The sequence below is a fragment of the Bison bison genome, unplaced genomic scaffold (genome assembly GCF_000754665.1).
Source record: "Bison bison bison isolate TAMUID 2011002044 unplaced genomic scaffold, Bison_UMD1.0 scf7180017864209, whole genome shotgun sequence".
Lineage (NCBI taxonomy): Eukaryota > Metazoa > Chordata > Mammalia > Artiodactyla > Bovidae > Bison > Bison bison.
In genome coordinates, this window is record NW_011494781.1 from 2,987,058 (window position 1) to 3,006,578 (window position 19,521).

The 19,521-nt window shown below is 39.4% G+C and overlaps 1 protein-coding gene across 1 annotated transcript in view; it reads left to right on the top strand.

The window, feature by feature from the left end:
- TMEFF1 (transmembrane protein with EGF-like and two follistatin-like domains 1) overlaps positions 1 to 19,521 on the top strand; it is a 110,626-nt gene that overhangs the window by 76,738 nt on the left and 14,367 nt on the right. The window contains exons 8-9 of the mRNA XM_010844834.1: positions 7,517 to 7,665; positions 9,457 to 9,522. Coding sequence (XP_010843136.1) covers positions 7,517 to 7,665; positions 9,457 to 9,522 — 215 coding nt within the window. The remainder of the gene's footprint in view (positions 1 to 7,516; positions 7,666 to 9,456; positions 9,523 to 19,521) is intronic.

Here is a 19,521-nt window from a genome sequence, read left to right on the forward strand (position 1 = left end):
TAGGAGACAGGAATCAAGACCATCCCCAAGAAAAAGAAATGCAAAAAAGCAAAATGGCTCTCTGAGGAGGCCTTACAAATAGCTGTGAAAAGAAGAGAAGTGAAAAGCAAAGGAGAAAAGAAAAGATACACCCATTTGAATGCAGAGTTCCAAAGAATAGCAAGGAGAGATAAGAAAGACTTCCCTCAGTGATCAGTGCAAAAAAATAGAGGAAAATAATAGACTGGGAAAGACTAGAGATCTCTTCAAGAAAATTAGAGATACCAAGGGAACATTTCATGCAAAAATGGGCTCAATAAAGGACAGAAATGGTATGGACCTAACAGAAGCAGAAGATATTAAGAAGAGGTGGCAAGAATACACAGAAGAACTATACAAAAAAGATCTTCATGACCCAGATAATCACGATGGTGTGATCATTCACCTAGAGCCAGACATCCTGGAATGTGAAGCCAAGTGGGCCTTAGAAAGCATCACTACGAACAAAGCTAGTGAAGGTGATGGAATTCCAGTTGAGCTATTTCAAATTCTGGAAGATGATGCTGTGAAAGTGCTGCACTCAGTATGCCAGCAAATTTGGAAAACTCAGCAGTGGCCACAGGACTGGAGAAGTTCAGTTTGATTCCAATCCCAAAGAAAGGCAATGCCAAAGAATGCTCAAACTACTGTATAATTGCACTCATCTTATACGCCAGTAAAGTATTGCTTAAAATTCTCCAAGCCAGACTTCAGCAATACATGAACCGTGAACTTCCAGATGTTCAAGCTGATTTTAGAAAAGGCAGAGGAACCAGAGATTAAATTGCCAACACCTGCTGAATCATTGATAAAGCAAGAGAGTTCCGGAGAAACATCTATTTCTGCTTTTTTGACTATGCTAAAGCCTTTGACTGTGTGGATCACAATAAACTCTGGAAAATTCTGAAAGAGATGGGAATACCAGACCACCTGACCTGCCTCTTGAGAAACCTGTATGCAGGTTAGGAAACAACAGTTAGAACTGGACATGGAACGACAGACTGGTTCCAAATAGGAAAAGGAGTACGTCAACGTTGTATATTGTCACCCTGCTTATTTAACTTATATGCAGAGTACATCATGAGAAACGCTGGGCTGGGGGAAGCACAAGCTGGAATCAAGATTGCTGGGAGAAATACCAGTAACCTCAGATATGCAGATGATACCACCCTTATGGCAGAAAGTGAAGAAGAGCTAAAGAGCTTCTTGATGAAAGTAAAAGAGGAGAGTGAAAAAGTTGGCTTAAAGCTCAACATTCAGAAAACGAAGATCATGGCATCTGGTCCCATCATTTCATGGCAAATAAATGGGGAAACAGTGGAAACAGTGGTTGACACTATTTTGGGGGGCTCCAAAATCACTGCAGATGGTGATTGCAGCCATGAAATTAAAATTGGAAAATTATGACCAACCTAGACAGCATATTAAAAAGCAGAGATGTTACTTTGCCAACAAAGGTCCATCTAGTCAAACCTTTGGTTTTTCCAGTAGTCATGTATGGATGTAAGAGTTGGACTATAAAGAAAGCTGAGCGCCAAAGAATTGATGCTTTTGAACTGTGTTGTTAGAGAAGACTCTTGGACTGCAAGGAGATCCAAGCAGTCCATCCTAAAGGAGATCAGTCCTGGATGTTCATTGGAAGGACTGATGCTGAAGCTGAAACTCCAATACTTTGTCCACCTGATGCGAAGAGCTGACTCATTTGAAACGACCCTGATGCTGGGAAAGATTGAGGGCAGGAGGAGGAGGGGACGATAGAGGTTGAGATCGTTGGATGGCATCATGGACTTGATGGACATGGTATGGGTAGACTCAGGAAGTTGGTGATGGACAGGGAGGCCTGGCGTGCTGTGGCTTTTGGGGTTGCAAAGAGTTGGATAGACTGAGCGACTGAACTGAACTGAACGATTGGAATGAACGTGTTCATGAATCCTTTTTAAAAAATTACCTGGATCTGATACTGTCTTGGAGGATATATGTAAAACTGATTTTATTTCTTCAGTGAATGTAGTACCATTCAGCTTCTATTTCTTTTTTGATCAGATTTTAATAGTTAATTTTTTGTTATTCATTTAACTTAAGTTTTCAAATTTGCTGACATATAAAGTTCAAAATATAATTCTCTTATTTTTTAAATCACAATCTGTAGTCTTTTTTAGTTTAGATACTTTTTTTTAAAATTTTTTCTCATCCTGCTTTGTTGATTTGAAAGTTAATTGTTGATTCTTTCTTTTTCCTTTTTTTTGTCTTTGTTTTTTGGTCACACCACGTAGCTTCTGGGATCAGAGTTTGAACTCAGGCCCTCAGCAGTGAAGGCATGGAGTTCTAATCTCTGGACGACCAAGGAATTCCCTAAAGGTCTTTTCAGAGGACCAACTTTTAGCTGTATTTCTCCGTTGTAATTTTGTTTCCTATTTCTGCTGAGATGTATCTATAAATCTAATATTAATATCCATGTCCTCCATATTTTCCCCTTTTTTTTGTTTTCACTGGGTTTATTCATTGCTCTTTTTCTAATTTCTTGAATGGATGTTTAGTAATTTAACTTTCTACTGTTCCTTCAAGATTTGAGGTAAAACTTGAAAACAGTGAGGGATTAAACTAAGTGGTTGTTTGAGGGAAAAGTGTTTCAGGAAGAGGGGAAGCCCTGAGGCAGGGGTGTCCCTGGAGAGTTTGAGAGAAAAGCAGGGCCAATTTAGTGAAAAGATTTTTCATGATATAAATGTGGAAAATAACTACTTAACTCCTTTCATCTGTCACTTTGCCTGCTGAGATGTCTGTTTCATGTGACAGCTGTGATGAGTGGAGAGAACACCCTCTCAGTCACTCATTAGGTTTGTGCTCTTAGGCTTTTTAACTTCTTTCCTATTCAACTTCCCTGTTCATAATTTGCTGTCATGATTAAAGAGGCAGATACGACTGTCCCCACACAGTAGGTGCAGAATGAATGGTTAAGTGTCTTGAGTTTGGCATGTTTGCTGAAGCAGTTTCTTTCCACATTAGTGCACTCCTGTGCTTGGCATCCTCCTGCCCTCTGCCACCATTGCCAGCCTGCAGACCCCAGGAACCACTCCAGTCAATAGTGTTAGTGGCCGCTAGGGTCTAATGCTGTTCTCTTCTGCTCATTGTTTCACTGAGCTGGACATTCCTTAAGATGGGGATTTCATTTTCTTTCCTCACGTGCTGCTGAAAATAGTAGCGGCGGGTGTTGTCACAGCTCTTGGTCTTTTATGCCGTGTTACTGTCCCACTGTGGAGTGGACCTTTCCTGCATGAGATCAGGGCAGTTCCTGCTGGGCTTCCCTGGTGGCTCTGTGGTAAAGAACCCCCTTGCAGTGCAGACATGTGTGTTCGATCCCTGGGTTGGGAAGATCCCCTGGAGAAGGAAGTGGCAACTCACTCTGTGTTCTAGCCTGGGAAGTCCCATGGACAGAGGATCGTGAATGGGCTACAGTCCATGGGGTTGCAAAGAGTCAGGTACAACTTAGTGACTGAACACAAGCCTCGGCTGAGTCCCTTGTTTCTCCTCACTTGATCGGTATGGTATTCTGCCTTTGTTGCTGAGCCTTTTCTCATCCCTGAAACTGTTCTATAATTCTTTCTTTTGTTGGCCACTGTTTCTGTTTAATTGCCATCCCAGTTTTGCCTACTTTTATTCCTTAAACCTGGAGTTGGCAGTGTTTTTCTGTAAAGGACTAAATGGTAAATATTTTATATTTTGAGGGCCACATACTGTCTCTGTCACATATTCTCTGTCCCCATCCCTTTAAAAATTGTAAGAGCCATTTTTGACTTGTTAGTAAATATTCAAAGTTTTTTTTTAATTGTGAAACAGAGCATATATTGAAAAACTTATGAAAACTGAAACATTTAGTTTAACATACAAAAATGAAGCAAACTGTGACTCCTACATCCCAAGCCAGGAAATACAGGGTATTGTCAGTACTTTAGAACTGCTTCCCATGATCCTCCCCCATTGCATGTTTCTTTGTTCTGTCTGCTCTGCTGCATTTTGTGGAAATCATTCCTTTTATTTTTTTCTGTAGTTCTATCACATGATAACCCTCCTAACAATAAATTGGATTGGCCAAAAAGTTTCTGTAAGATGTTACAGAAAAACTCGAATGAACTTTTTGGTCAACCCAATATTATTTGGCTTTTGTTTGATTTTGAATTTTGTATAAGTGGAATCATACTATGTGTACCTTCTTTTGGAGAAGGCAATGGCACCCCCTCCAGTACTCTTGCCTCTAGAATCCCAGGGACGGGGGAGCCTGGTGGGCTGCAGTCCTTGGGGTCACGAAGAGTCGGACACGACTGAGTGACTTCACTTTCAATTTTCACTTTCATGCATTGGAGAAGGAAATGGCAACCCACTCCAGTGTTCTTGCCTGGAGAATCCCAGGGACGGCGGAGCCTGGTGGGCTGCCGTGTATGGGGTGGCACAGAGTCAGACACGACTGAGGCGACTCAGCAGCAGCAGCACCTTCTTTTGCTCAGAATTATGTTTTTGAGATTTGTTTGTGTTGATGCTCGTAGCTGCTTAATTGAATTCAGTTGCTTGACTGTTCCACATCCTTTTATAGTCCATTTTAATGTTAATGGACATTTGGATTGTTTCCAGTCTTCTGTTCTCATGAATAATGCTCTGTGACCGTTCTTATGCATATCTTCTGGTGCACATATGTAAGAGACTTACAGGGGCCTCACTCAGTAGTGGGATTATTGGGCATGTGCAAGTCTAGCTTTCCCGGTAATGCTTGTTTTCCAAAGTGGTTATATCAGTAAGTTTTCCCTCCAGCAGAAGGTAAGAATTCCCTTTGGTTCTCATCCTTGTCAACACTTTGTAGTCTCTTAATTTTTGCTGTTTAGTGAATGTGATGGTGTCTTGTGGTTTTCATTTACATTTTCTTGATTATTGAACAATTTGAACACTTTTTTACATATATTCTTCCAAGTCCTATATCTTTTTTCAAGTTAATTTTTATATATATTTTGCATATAAGTTTAACATGTATATTCAATTTATCACAGTCTGAAGTTCATCAATATTTCTGTTCTTAAAACACTGTAATTTCAGTCCCTTGCAATTTGTATGCTATCATTAATATTTTAATTTACTGTTTTTTTTTAATTAGCACAGAGCTTTGATGTCATTGTTTTATATTGTCAGTATTTTGTTAACATTGCTTATGTATTTATACTTTTGTTCTTCATTTCTCTTTTCATATGAGGTCTTTCTTGTAGGATCATTTTTCTACTGCCTTTATAATTCCTTTACTGACAGTCAGCAGGTGACAAACTCTAAATTTTTACTTCTTCCAGATTACTTTTATTTTACATTTAATCATGAACGATAGTTCTTTTTATATAAACTGTTTTATCTCAGCACATTGCAGGTATTATTTCACTGTCTTTTGGCTATAAGTAAATAATTTGGCTTCAGCACTACTTTTGAAGACACCTGTCTCTCTTCCTGATTCTTTGAAGGTAGTCTTTTCTTTTTGGCTGCTTTTAAAATATTATTTTGTTGCCATGTTACAAAAATTCCACGGTGATATTTCACTATCTAGATTATTTTTTAATAATCTTGTTTAGAATTTATTAGGCTTCTTGGATATTTAGATTAGTATATTTCTTTAGTTTTAGAAAGTTTGAGAAACTGAGAATATTATTCCTGCCTTATTCTTTAAACTCATCTGAAACTCCAATCAGATTTTTATTAGCTGTTGTGACTGTCTTCCATGTCTCTTAATCTTTTTTTAAATATATTCTGTCTCTTCGACTCTGCCGTGGTCTGGGCATTTTCTTCTGACCTGTCTTCCAGTTCATGGATTCACCTTTCGTTTATCTAATCTCCTTTTAAATCTGCCCAGTGAGTTTTTTATTTCTATAATACATTCTTTATTTATTAGAAGCTTTTTTTGGTTCATTTCCACATCAGCTTGCTCTGCCCATGTGTTTTATTTCCTTGTCTGTGTGGGTGTGGGAGTGAGTGAGCGTGTGTGTGATCTACTTGTTCTTCTCAGGACTGTATCTTGGAAAATATTTGAAGTCTAGGATAGTAAAGTTGGGTTTCTCCAGAGAGGATTGCTTTTACTTTTGTTAGTTGCTTAGGGCCCATTCCAGTCATTGACTCTTAAATTCTGGGCTTGGTTTTTTTTCAGATCATCCAAGTAGTATTTTAAGTTGTAATTACTCATGTGGGGACTGGCTTGTAGTTCTCAGGGAGATGTTTTTTACCCTGTCTTCAGTACTGCGGCTCAGGGAAAGATTTTTTTTTTCCTACTTTAAACAGTTGGCTTGGAATATGGCAACTCTTTTCTCCTCTGCCCTCATGCCTTTTTTCCAGGGTCTTCAGATTCTCCACCTTAGGTAGGTCAGTATTCTTTGTCTTCTGTTCTCAGAGGCTTGCAAAGTCAAAAAGTTGATGATTGAATTTTCCTAGTTTGGCAAATGCCTTCAAGGTGAAAATCAGCTTTGGCAAACTTAATTGATCTTTTTCTATTCTTGTCTTCATTTAACTTTTGTCTTGAATATTCCTCGTTTCTTGACATCTTATAGGTGCATTTGAGAATGTTTTAAAATATTTGTTATTTTCACTAGAAGGATTAGTACAGGTTCCGAGTCCACCATATTGCTGGAAAACAGAGAGTCTCTATGGTTTTCAGTTTCATATTCCCTGTTAGATTTTACTGTTCTTGAGAGGAGTGACCATGCCTTGTACTTTCTTGGCCTTCTTAGAAGGCAGTGAGTGTTCAGTGGACACGCAGATATACAGGTGGATGTGTAACTCAGAAACACTTTTGAAGGACTTCTATTTTACATGTTTTATATCTATTTTTTAATCTTCCCCATTATTTGGTAAGGTTAGGTGTATTATTACTACTTCTGGATCAGTAAACAGACTTAAGAGAGAATATGGACACAAATCTCGTTATTTGTTGGACTAAAATTTAGATTCATGACTTTTGACTCATAATTCTGTGTTCTTTCTGCTATACCATGTTGCTTTTTAACTAATATTATTGACATTTGATATTTCTTGATTATTATCTCTAGATATGAAAATTCTAAAGAAGTGACTCCATTAGTAATAATCTGGATGAAATTATCTCTGGATTCTCACCTGAAAGAAATTGTTGGCTGAGCATTCACTTTGCTTAAACTTTTATCAGTGACTTAAAATAATGTATTGACTTGTGTTACAGAAAGCAGAAAAAAAGAATTCCTTACAAACTACTATATAAAATAAATAAGCTGTAAGGATATATTGTACAGCACAGAGAATATAGCCAATATTATATAATAACTTGAAATGAAGTGTAATAAAAGTATTAAATCACTGCATTGTACACCTGAAACTAATATAATCTTGTAAATCAACTGTACTTCAATAAATATATTAAAAAGTTAAAAAAAATTGCTCAGTTTTGCTGTTGAAGCATTGTGAAATACTTTTGTTGTAAAACATAAATAGTTTTTGTTTTTTCCACCAGGTGTGTATGTAATATAGATTGCAGTGGATACAGTTTTAATCCTGTGTGTGCTTCTGATGGGAGTTCCTATAACAATCCCTGTTTTGTTCGAGAAGCATCTTGTATAAAACAAGAACAAATTGATATAAGGCATCTTGGTCATTGCACAGGTAAAATTCATTCTAGAGGTCTGTCTTTAATATTACATGTCTACAGTCTTATTTGTATATTTTGGTAGTGTTCTGAATTTGTAAAATGAAAAATCTTTGATGCTTTATTTTTTATTACTATGTATTTTAGAACTTCTTTGTTCTGTTACTAACTTAGCTTTTTAAAAATTTGCTTTCACTGTCTTAAGACACAAACAATGCTTCTTGATTGTTTATTTAGTTATTAAGCTGATCCTAACGTGAACTTATAGCTATATTTATACTTCTTAAAAATTGTCTCAAATTGGTAACGATTATAGTTGTTTAGAAATGAGCTTATTTTAATTATAGTAAAACTGTAAATATCACCATTTTTTCATCTTTTTTTCTAGAGCATTATAGTTTACTTTATTTTCATGTTTTCTCTAGTTTTTGCCCCTACATGTTTTATACTGTTAGAGATTTTGGTGTGAAGTTATAGCATGTAGGGAAAAATTATTACTTTCAGTTTAAAATTCTTTCCCCCTTCTTGATTTTTGCCGTAGTTTAGGAACCATGATACTAACTAAGAATAAGTTTTTGTCTTCTATTCCTGCTAGAAGTACCTGGTCACAGAGTTAGAGGTTTTCAATCTTTTTTCCTAGTAAGACACATATAGACTAGCATAATGTGTGATTTCCCAGTAGCAAACAAGGTCCAGACACTTCCTGATGGCCTAGGGTTATGCATCTTTCCTGCTACTAGGTCTAACTGCCCTCCTTTCTGGCTACCCGCCCACCCCCCACCCCCGCCCGCCTTTTTTTGCATTTATTAAAGGGCTGTGTTTTCATAAGCTTAGGGAGAACATAGCTAAGGGGAAAAAGTTGCAAGCCAGAGTTTGCTGGTTTATACTGATAACAAGCTATTTGTGAAATACTGAACAACTGATTGAAATGTCTGTGGTCTAAGCTACTGAAGAATGCCCAAGAAACTATTCAGAGGATATCTAGGTGAGAGTCAGGTATGTGTGTGGCAGAGGAAACTGTTTACTGACAGAGACCCCTTATATATGGAAGTACTAGTGTGGTTTGCTTTTCTTTCTTGGGGTGGCATTTGTAGCGTAGGTTAAAGTGTATTCTTGAGAAAGCATATCTTTTCTGAGGAACTGGTTTGTGGTTGAATGGTACTACCTGGAATTTCAAATTCAGAAGAGTTGGTCAAGCTTGAGGATTTTGTTAATTGAAATTCATGCTTTTAGAATACTGTGGAGTGGTTTATCTTGCTCCCCATTTACACCTGACTGTGCCTTCCCTTGCCCCCACTGTGCACTGGGAAACCGAAGCTTATGCTTCCCAGCAGGTGTTTATGGTCCATGTAGTCTTCCTGTCCTAACATAATTCACCAGGAGGGTCATGTTTATGATAAATTTTGTCTGATAACACAGTTGATATTCCACATTTATATTAATCTGATACTTTTCCAAGGAAACAGTGGTGTGAGAAGGTAAATCTTGAAACCATTGTCCCTTGGAGAACTGGCTGATCCTTTCTGTTTAAGGTCTATGTGATTTCAGTTTCACAGGGAAGACTTTTTAAGGAGATGATGAGATGATATTTTAGCTGAAGTTTCAGTGAAGTTAGACTGTTCATCATGCAGAACGCATTTATATCTGAGGCCTGAGATAGAAGTGTTACAATAGATCAAGTGAGTGGTAGAGCAGGAAAAATGGACAGAGAATTGGAAAGGACCTGGAGGATTTGGAATATTTAGGAATTTCATGGTATGACTTAAACATCATATGTATCTTAATTTTCAAGTCATTTTCTCTTACAGACACAGATGACACTAGTTTGTTGGGAAAGAAGGATGATGGACTACAGTATCGACCAGATGTGAAAGGTACTGAATAACAATTTCCTAAATTTTGGCCATGTGTTGAAATATGGTCACTAGCTGTCCTTAGTAGTTCTTGTTCCATTATAATGACCTTTCCAGCTTTGCTCTATGGCAATATACATTATGCAGTTAAATTTTAGTAATAATATTGACTGAGTGCTTTTCAGTTTACAGAGTACTCTCACATCTGTGTTTTTTTAATTGAAATTTTTATTGTGAGAATTTAGATTCACATGCTTTTGTAAGAAATTATATAGAAAGATCTCTCATCTTTGCTTTTAAAATCCTCTTTGCCTCTCTAGAATCTACTGTTAACACTTAACCTCTGTGCATGGGTCTTTGAACCTAGTTCCCTTTGCCTGGAACTCTCCTTTGCCTAGGAGTCATCGTTTCGGTCACCTTAGAAGTTATTTCCGTTTGGGAACTATCCCTTGACTCTTAAACCTAGATTGCATGCCTCTCTTACATACTCTGATGACCAAGCCCTTAACCTGCTCTAAGTGTGATTGTCGGCTCTACTCATCTGCATCCCTCTCCAGACTGAATTCTGCCATGTTCACTTTGGGATTCCTAACACTTAGCAGAACGTCTGGCACTTACCTACGGGCTCCATGCTTGTCAGAAGAATGGATATAGCTCAAAGAAACTGTAGGATTTATTTGTACAAAGACTTTTATTTTAAGGTCAGATCAGAGATTGGATTCTAGTTCCCTTGACTGCAAGTCCAGTGTGCTTTCATTTCTCATTTTCATATTTATTATTTCATTTGGTTTTTGCAACTACTCTGAGGGATAAGGACCAGTGAAAATATTGAGGCTCATTGAGGTTATAGTTAATGAACCAAAGCAGGTCCCAATCTTAGGATCCTAGACCAGGGTTTCTGTATATTTGCTTTTACATGTATCTTCTATGCTATTTATTTTGATTATACTAATGGGCAGTTTTTTAAAAAGATGTGTGATCTACCTTTTAGGCCTAATTTCTAAAAAATACATAAAATGAAAATAACAGGCCATATCTCTTAGAGTGTCATAAAGGTTAAATGAGATAATGCATGTCAAGTGCTTTGAATAGTATCTGACATACTCGTAAGTGTGTAAGAAGTGGTAGCTGTTATTATCATTGAATAATTTGTATTTCTGTCACTTGAATCATATTAAACCTGAATCAGTTATATCCCATGAGCCCCTGAAATATCAGTTTCCTCTGTTGATACAAAGTGCTGTGTTTAAAATAGGAAATCTTTGTATTCCCATAGGAGATATAATAGATCAATGCTAGTTTTATTCTTTATACTGATAGTACATGACCAGAATAGGAAAGTTCTTTTTTAGTAGGTAGAAGCTCCTGCTTAAGGCAATTTGGGGAATTGTATATACCCAAAGTACTTGTCTGTCTTCGATAATTTTACAGGGATAATTTAGTGCCTAAGCCATTTTTGAGATACTGAACATTCTTTCCACATAAGAATTTGTCTATAATGCAAATGAAATTATCATAATCAGTAGATGTAATTTATTAAGTGCCAATTTTATACTGGTTGTTTTACTAGAAACTGTTGGTGGATAGAAAGATATGTAATACATGACATTCATCTTTAAAGAACTTGTGACACAATAAGAAATGAACATAACCTACTTCTAACAAAGTGAAAGTTGGTTATTGTCATAAATGTAGTGCTTTGAAAAAGTTAGGATGAGAACTCAGAAAAAAAGAAATTACTGTATGGTGGGGACTGGTGACGCAGGTGGAGGTGCAGGTTTGATCCCTGGGTCAAGAAGATCCCCTTGAATAGGAAATAGCAACCCATTCCAGTATTCTTGCCTGGAAAATTCCATGGACAGAGGAGCCTGACAGGCTATAGTCCATGGAGTTGGAAAGAGTTGGACATGACTGAGCATGCATGTAGGAGAGTGGGGAGAATGGCGAAGATCTAAGAAACAAGAGATCTTATTTGAGCTGAACCTTGAAGGGTGGTTAGGATTTGAAGAGGTCAAAGGATATTTAAGGAGGATAGAAGAGCATCAGCAGAAGTATAAATGCGAAAAAAAAAAAAAAAAAAAGAATGTATTGGAGAACGATGAGGAATCCTTTTTGGCTGGAGAGAAGGGGTTTAAAAGGCAGAAATGGAAGGCAAGTATGGAAAGGTAGCTTGGGGCCAGATTGTATACAGTCCTTTCTTTTTTTTTGTCTGAGTCTTTACCACTGGACTGCCAGAGAATTCCCATGTGTACAATCTTGAATGCTCTGTTATCCTAGGGCATTTAAACTTCATTTGTAGGCAGTGGGGAAATCATAATATATTTGAAAAGGAAAGGCTACAGTATTAACCAGCTGAATGCATTATACTAGGCAGGACTTCTGCTTATTATATACTTTGGGCTAGAGACAGAGAGATCAGTTAATTAGGCTCAAAAGGAATAGATTCCTACTTAAGATATGGAGAATAAAAGAGTTAAAACTAGGATGACTTAGATGATGGATTCTGTTTATTGAACTAAGAATATTGGGAAGGGAAAGATGTTTGGGGCAAGTAAGAAAGGAGTTGATGGTGGAGATGATTAATTTTACTTTGGGGTTTGAGTTGCTTGTGGAACTCACCTGGATGACTTTGTTTTTTAGCATAAATTTACGAGTTAGTCCTTGGATATCTAGGTGGTAACTGAAGTGATGAGAATGAGTGAGAGAGATTATAGAGCTGCATTGTCTAGTAGAGTAGCCACTGGCTACATGTGGCTATTTAAATTTAAATTGGATAAAATGAAATAAAGTTTTTTGTTTCTCAGTTATACTAGCCGTATTTTAAATCCTCGGTAGTCCCATGTGACCCATGGTTACCATATTGGACAGCACAGATATAGAACATATCAAGAGCTGCAGAAAGTTCTGTTGGACAGCACTCTTATTTTTAAAGGAGAGGAGGCTAGGATGAAGCAGAAAGAAGATCCAGAGGAAAAACATCATGAAGAGTACAGTGGCACAGAAGTTGAAATAGAAAGACTGACTCTTAGTTTAAAATGCTGCATGAAAGAATTAGAGGACAAGCCTCAAGTTTGAAGATGTCAGAAATGTAAAGTTGAACTCTTGGAAAAGTGTGCTTTCAAGATGGAGCATTTGAATGTCCAGCATGGTGGTGAGTTAGTGCTTTTCTCAGGCTATTGGAAAACCTGTGGGAAATGTTGAAATTGCAGTGTAGGAAGCTTTGTTGTAGATGTAAGTCATAAAGGATATAGTGGCTGAGCATGAGGTGTATGGGCTTCCCTAGTAGCTTAGCTGGTAAAGCGTCCACCTGCAATGCATCGATCCAAGTTCTATTCCTGGATCGGGACGATCCCCTGGAGAAGGGATGGGCTACCTACTCCAGTCTTCAGCTTCCCTGGTGATATAGAGTCCACCTGCAATGTGGGAGACCTGGGTTTGATTCCTGGGTTAGCAAGATCCCCTGGAGGAGGGCATGGCAACCCACTGCAGTATTCTTGTCTGGAGAATCCCCATGGACAGGGGAGCCTGGCGGGCTGCAGTCCATGGGGTAGCAAAGAGTCAGACATGACTGAGTGACTAAGTGTGCGTGTGTGTGCTCACATGCGCGCACACACACACACACGCACACAAGGTGTGTGGGAGCTGGGTATGTGACATTTTAAAAACGTGGTTGCAGAAAATTTTAAACACAAACGAACAGGATAGTATAATGAACCCTTATATACTCAACCACTGTCAACAGTGAACAGCATTCTGTCATCCTTGTTTTGTCTGTATACTTTTACCTGGTGGATTATCATTATTCTTATTTTACAGATTTTTTTGAACTGTAATTTACATACATGGAAATGCACAAATGTTAGCTGTCAGTTTTGACAAATGGATAGACCCCATCTGTACTACACCTTATCACAGACTTTGTAACATTTCCATCTACCCAGAAAGTTTCGTTGTGGCAAATGACATTTTAATGTGGCCATTTTTATCCAAGGATATTTTCATATAGCCTGAAATCCACTGTAACACCTTTTAATTGCCAGCACATTCTCACTCCATTCCTGAGCATCACCTTACCCCAATCCTTACCCCACCTTCGAGTTCATCCTCTCAGCCTCTCCTCCTGCTGATCAAGGATACCAAACACACCAAGATATCAATATTGTTGGTTCCATTATTTGGTGATTAATGTTTATATATTTTAATACAGCTCATTTGATATGCCCTTTTAAAAATGGTCTTGATAAATTTGCCTTATCAAAAGGTAAGCCTGAGCCAGTTGCTGCAGTCACTGAAGGAGGGGGAGAGCCTATGTTGTGAAGTGTGGAGGAGAATCACAGTGAAGATGGTGAGAAGGCTGTGTAGGTGGGTGGCACAGAACCCTACGGGGAGGAAGGTCGTTGAGAGATGAGAGTGGGATGCTGATCTAGAGGTGACAGGTGGTGAGCACAGCAGGGGAAGGGACGGGGGGAAGGGGTGTAGGAGTAATGTGATTTTGTTCCATCAGGGAGATGAAAGGAGTGCTTCCTAAGGGAACCACGGAGGAGGTGGATGAGTTTACGTGCGTTAGAAAAGGTGTTTCACTGGGCAGAGTGGAAAGACTAGGAGAGAAAGAAGCAGGGTTAAGGTTGGTCATGTCTACTCCCTAGACATGAGAGGGTGGGGGTGTTGGGGAGTAGACGAGAGTTTCTGCCTAGGTAAATGGTTCTCTGTTGGGGTCTGAGGAGACTTGGGTTAAAGAAGGATGTGTTAGTGATGAAGCTTGGAGTGAAGGTTGGTATAGGGGAAGTAGGAAAGTATATTGAATTTTTGAATTCAGTATGTTGGCTCTGTGAAAGTAAAGAGCCCTCGAGTTACTAATGCAGTATTGATGTTGTGGCTTCAGTAGCCTCTTCTAGGTGCATGTCCTGGTTTGCACCAGCAAATCCTGGTGCTTTATTTGGGTGGAACATGGATGGACCAAGACAGAGTCAGTGAGACTTGGCTTTGCAGATAAGCCATCTGGAGTCTTACCACATCGTCACTTAGAACCATACTCTCCTTTGTATTTGAAAACACTGCCGCTGGTGGCAAATTGGTTTCTGAATGCCTCTGTAGGGTGGAAGGCACTGCTGGGTGTCTGAGCTTTTTATATTGTGTGTGTGCTCGTGCACACACATGCACACATTGTTCAGAGACTCGCAGTTGCAGCTGTTATTCATGGAGCCCGTCACCACTTGCCTGAAGGCATTGTTTGTACGGGGCTGTGCCCAGTTCTTGCTGTGCAAGGCTACATCTCTGCTGTGGTTTCTGAGACTGTGCTTCATTACGTCTGTAAAGCCTTTTAATCTTTCCATTTTGAAGTTACCTAATTTACGTGGCCTGGAGAGCAAGTGCTTGAACATTCCGCTTTTGTCTGTTCCCCACCTACCTCCCAGGGTAGCTTGGTGAAGTCTTGTGGTGGTTAAGAGCTTGTGCTCTGAAGTCAGACGTGGTCCATGCTGTGGATCAAATCAGGCAGTGTGGCCTGATTTCTCTGAGCTTCAGTGATCACATCGGTGAAGCAGGGGCAGTAATACCTACTGCCTAGGATTACTTTGAGCATTAAATGCTGTCACTGAATTCCTTATCGATGTTATTATGGTGTTTTTTCCTAATTTCATCGTTAGTAGCCTGGCTGTGCTAAAGGTTCTTACCATTGGTAAGTCTGCCTGTCCACTGTGTTTAATGTGGCTCATGAGTGACAGTAGGCTGGTCATCCTTCCAACAGTTTTTAATCAAGTATGCTACTGTGTGCCAGTTGCTTGCACGTATTTAATCCTTATTACAGTCATGTTACCACCATTTTGCAGATGAAGAAGCTGAAACTGTGGCTCATGTAGAATGGCAGAGCAGCGACCAGAATTCAGCCTTTCTGACACTAAGCCCTGGTGCTCTTTCTTTTTCATGACAACTATTCCAGAATTCCGTTCTCGTGCATGCTCTCTTCAATTTTCTTCAGAATAGTTAATCTACTCTCAGCTACCACCTTGGTGAACACTTATACTCTAGCTTTATTCTTTCTCTAAGAACTAGTTTCATATATTCAGCTACCTGTGGGTCTTTACACCTACATTTAGCTTGTACTGCTTTGCCTGAACTTCCAGGAACTACTGTCTTGCCTGGGACATGATAGGTGCTTAATAAATACCTTTTGGAGGACTGGAGATCTCAATTTGAACTCAGTTTACTACATTCTTTGTACTGAGCCTCCTGTCATTAGGCTCATACAGAGTTTTTCTTTTAGTTTGTAAAGTTGTGAAATATATATAACTATACCATGTGCTGTCTTAACCATTTTTTAAGTGTATGGGGCTGGTGGTATTCAATAAATTCATGATGTTGTGCCACCATCACAGCATCCATTTCTCGAAATGATTTCATCCCGTGAAACTGAAACTATAGCCATTAAGCAATAACTCATTTCCCCCTCCCCTCTGCCCTTATAGCCACCATTCTGCTGATAGTTGCTATAATTTTGACTATTCTACATAACTCATGTAAGTGGAAATTATGCAGTATTTGTCTTTTTGTCACTGGCTAGAAAATCCCATGGGCAGAGGAGCCTGGTAGGCTGCATGCAGTCCATGGGTCGCTAAGAGTCGGACATGACCGAGCAACTTCACTTTCACTTTTCACTTTCATGCATTGGAGAAGGAAATGGCAACCCACTCCAGTACTCTTGCCTGGAGAATCCCAGGGACGGGGGAGCCTGGTGGGCTGCAGTCTATGGGGTCACTAAGAGTTGGGCATGACTGAGCAACTTCACTTTCACTTTCAGTTAACATAATGTCCTCAAGGTTTGTTTGTGACATAGCATATGTCGGAATTAATTTCCTTTTTAAGGCTGAATATTTCCTAGGGTGTGTAGAATATTCTCTACAACTCAGCCATCTTGTTTATCCATTAATGGACACTTGGGTTGCTTCCATGTTTTAGCTATTTTAAGTAATGCTACCATGAATATAGGTATATAGCTGTCTCTTGGAGACCTTGCTTTCCATTTTTTTGGGGGAGAGTATATATCCAGATGGATCATATGGTATATCTACTTTTAATTTTTTGAGGAAGCACCTTACAGTTTTCCCTAGTGGCTGTACTGTTACATATTCTCACCAGCCATGCCCAAGGATTACCATTGCCAATACTTGTTATTTTCTGGTTTGGGGATAGTAGTCATCCTTTTGGGTATAAGGTGCTATCTTGTTTTCACTCGTATTTCCCTAGTGATTAATGGCTTCCCAGGTGGCGCAGTGGTAAAGAATCCACCTATGAATGCAGGAGACACAAGAGATGTGGGTTCGATCCCTGGGTTGGGAAGATCCCCTGGAGAAGGAAATGGCAACCCACTCCAGTATTCTTGCCTGCAAAATCCCATAGATAGAGGGTCCTGGCAGGCTACAGTCCTGGGGTTGCAAAGAGTCCAACACGACTGAGTACGGATGCATGATGCAGTGATTAATGATGTTGAACATATTTTGATGTGTTTATTGATGTTTTGTTGATTCTTTTTGAAGTAAAATTGTTTTACACAATTCTGTATTGAGCCATCTTTAGCAAAGGGGACAATTCTGTTGTATTAAACACTTAAATGTTAGTGGGTTGGTTGTTGCAAACTATATAAAGGGTAAAACTAGGGAAGTTTGACATTAAGAAAAAAATTGGTGGGCAGTGAGGTAGGTGGTGAACAGACATGGGGAAATCCACTCAAAGATAATGAAAGAGAGATTTCATTCAATATAAGGAAAACTTGATAATATTGGAACTAACTGTATTATATTGAAGAATATAAAGAATATCAAGGAGAGACAAGAAAGCCGTCCTCAGTGATCAATGCAAAGAAATAGAGGAAAACAATAGAATGGGAAAGTCTAGAGATCTCTTCAAGAAAATTAGAGGTGCCAAGGGAACATTTCTTGCAAAGATGGGCACAATAAAGGACAGAAATGATATGGACCTAACAAAAGCAGAAGATATCAAGAAGAGATGGCAAGAATACACAGAAGAACTATACAAAAAAGATCTTCATGACCCAGATAATCATGATGGTGTGATCACCAACCTAGAACCAGACATCCTGGAATGTGAAGTCAAGTGGGCCTTAGGAACCATCACTACAAACGAAGCTAGTGGAAGTGATGGAATTCCAGTTGAGCTATTTCAGTCCTAAAAGATGATGCTGTGAAAGTGCTGCACTCAGTATGCCAGCAAATTTGAAAAACTCAGCAGTGGCCACAGGACTGGAAAAGGTCAGTTTTCATTCCAATCCCAAAGAAAGGCAATGCCAAGTCGTGTCTGACTCTTTGCGACCCCATGGACTGTAGCCTACCAGGCTCCTCTGTCCATGGGATTTTCCAGGCGATAGTATTAGAGTGGATTGCCATTTTCTTCTCCAGGGGATCTTCCCAACCTAGGGATTGAACCCAGGTCTCCCTCATTGTAGACAGACACTTTACTGTCTGAGCCACCAGGGAAGTCACAAAGAATGCTTAAACTACCGCACAGTTGCACTCATCTCACACGCTAGTAAAGTAATGCTCAAAATTTTCCAAGCCAGGCTTCAACCGTATGTGAACTGTGAACTTCCAGATGTTCAAGGTGGGTTTAGAAAAGACAGAGGAACCAGAGATCAAATTGCCAACATCCGCTGGATCATCGAAAAAGCAAGAGAGTTCCAGAAAAACATCTGCTGCTGCTCTATTGACTGTGCCAAAGAAAGCCTTTGACTGTGTGGATCACAATAAACTGTGGAAAATTCTGAAAGAGATGAGAATACCTGACCACCTGACCTGCCTCCTGAGAAACCTATATGCAGGTCAGGAAGCAACAGTTAGAACTGGACATGGAACAACAGACTGGTTCCAAATAGGGAAAGGAGTACTTCAAAGCTGTATATTGTCACCCTGATTATTTAACTTCTATGCAGAGTGTATCATGAGAAACGCTGGGCTGGAAGAAGCACAAGCTGTAATCAAGATTGCCAGGAGAAATATCAATAACCTCAGACATGCAGATGACACCACCCTTATGGCAGAAAGTGAAGAGGAACGAAAGAGCCTCTTGATGAAAGTGAAAGAGAAGAGTGAAAAAGTTGGCTTAAAACTCAACATTCAGAAAACTAAGATCATGGCATCTGGTCCCATCACTTCATGGCACATAGATGGGGAAACAGTGGAAACAGTGTGAGACTATTTTTCTAGGCTCCAAAGTCACTGCAGATGGTGATTGCAGCCATGAAGTTAAAAGATGCTTGCTCCTTGGAAGGAAAGTTATGACCAACCTAGATAGCATATTAAAAAGCAGAGACATTACTTTGCCAACAAAGGTCCGTCTAGTCAAGGCTATGAGTTTTCTAGTAGTCATGTATGGATGTGAGAGTTGGACTGTAACGAAAGCTGAGCGCTGAAGGATTGAACTGTGCTTCAAAAGGATTGCTTTTGAACTGTGGTGTTGGAGAAGACTCTTGAGAGTCCCTTGGACAGCAAGGAGATCCAACAGGTCCATCCTAAATGAAATCAGTCCTGAATAGTCATTGGAAGAACTGATGCTGAAGCTCCAATACTTTGGCCACCTGATGTGAAGAGCTGACTCATATGAAAAGACCCTGGGCAAGATTGAAGGCAGGAGGAGAACGGGACGACAGAAGATGAGATGGTTGGATGGCGTCACCAACTCAGTGGACATGAGTTTGAGCAAATTCTGAGAGTTGGTGATGGACAGGGAGGCCTGCCATGCTGCAGTCCATGGGGTCGCAAAGAGCGGGACATGACTGAGTGACTGAACTGGACTGAACCGATATTATGAGTTCCTTATCTCTGAACATGTTTAAGTAGAAACAGGATCATGGGGTTATAACTAAAGAAATTCCTTCATTAGATCAAATGACCTCCAAAGACCCTTACACATCTGAGTTTCTGGTTTCATTTACTTTCCAAAGCATCTTGACACTATTTTTCTTCTATGTTTCTATTATCTGTTCCTACTGCTGAGCTCGAACTTTTCAGT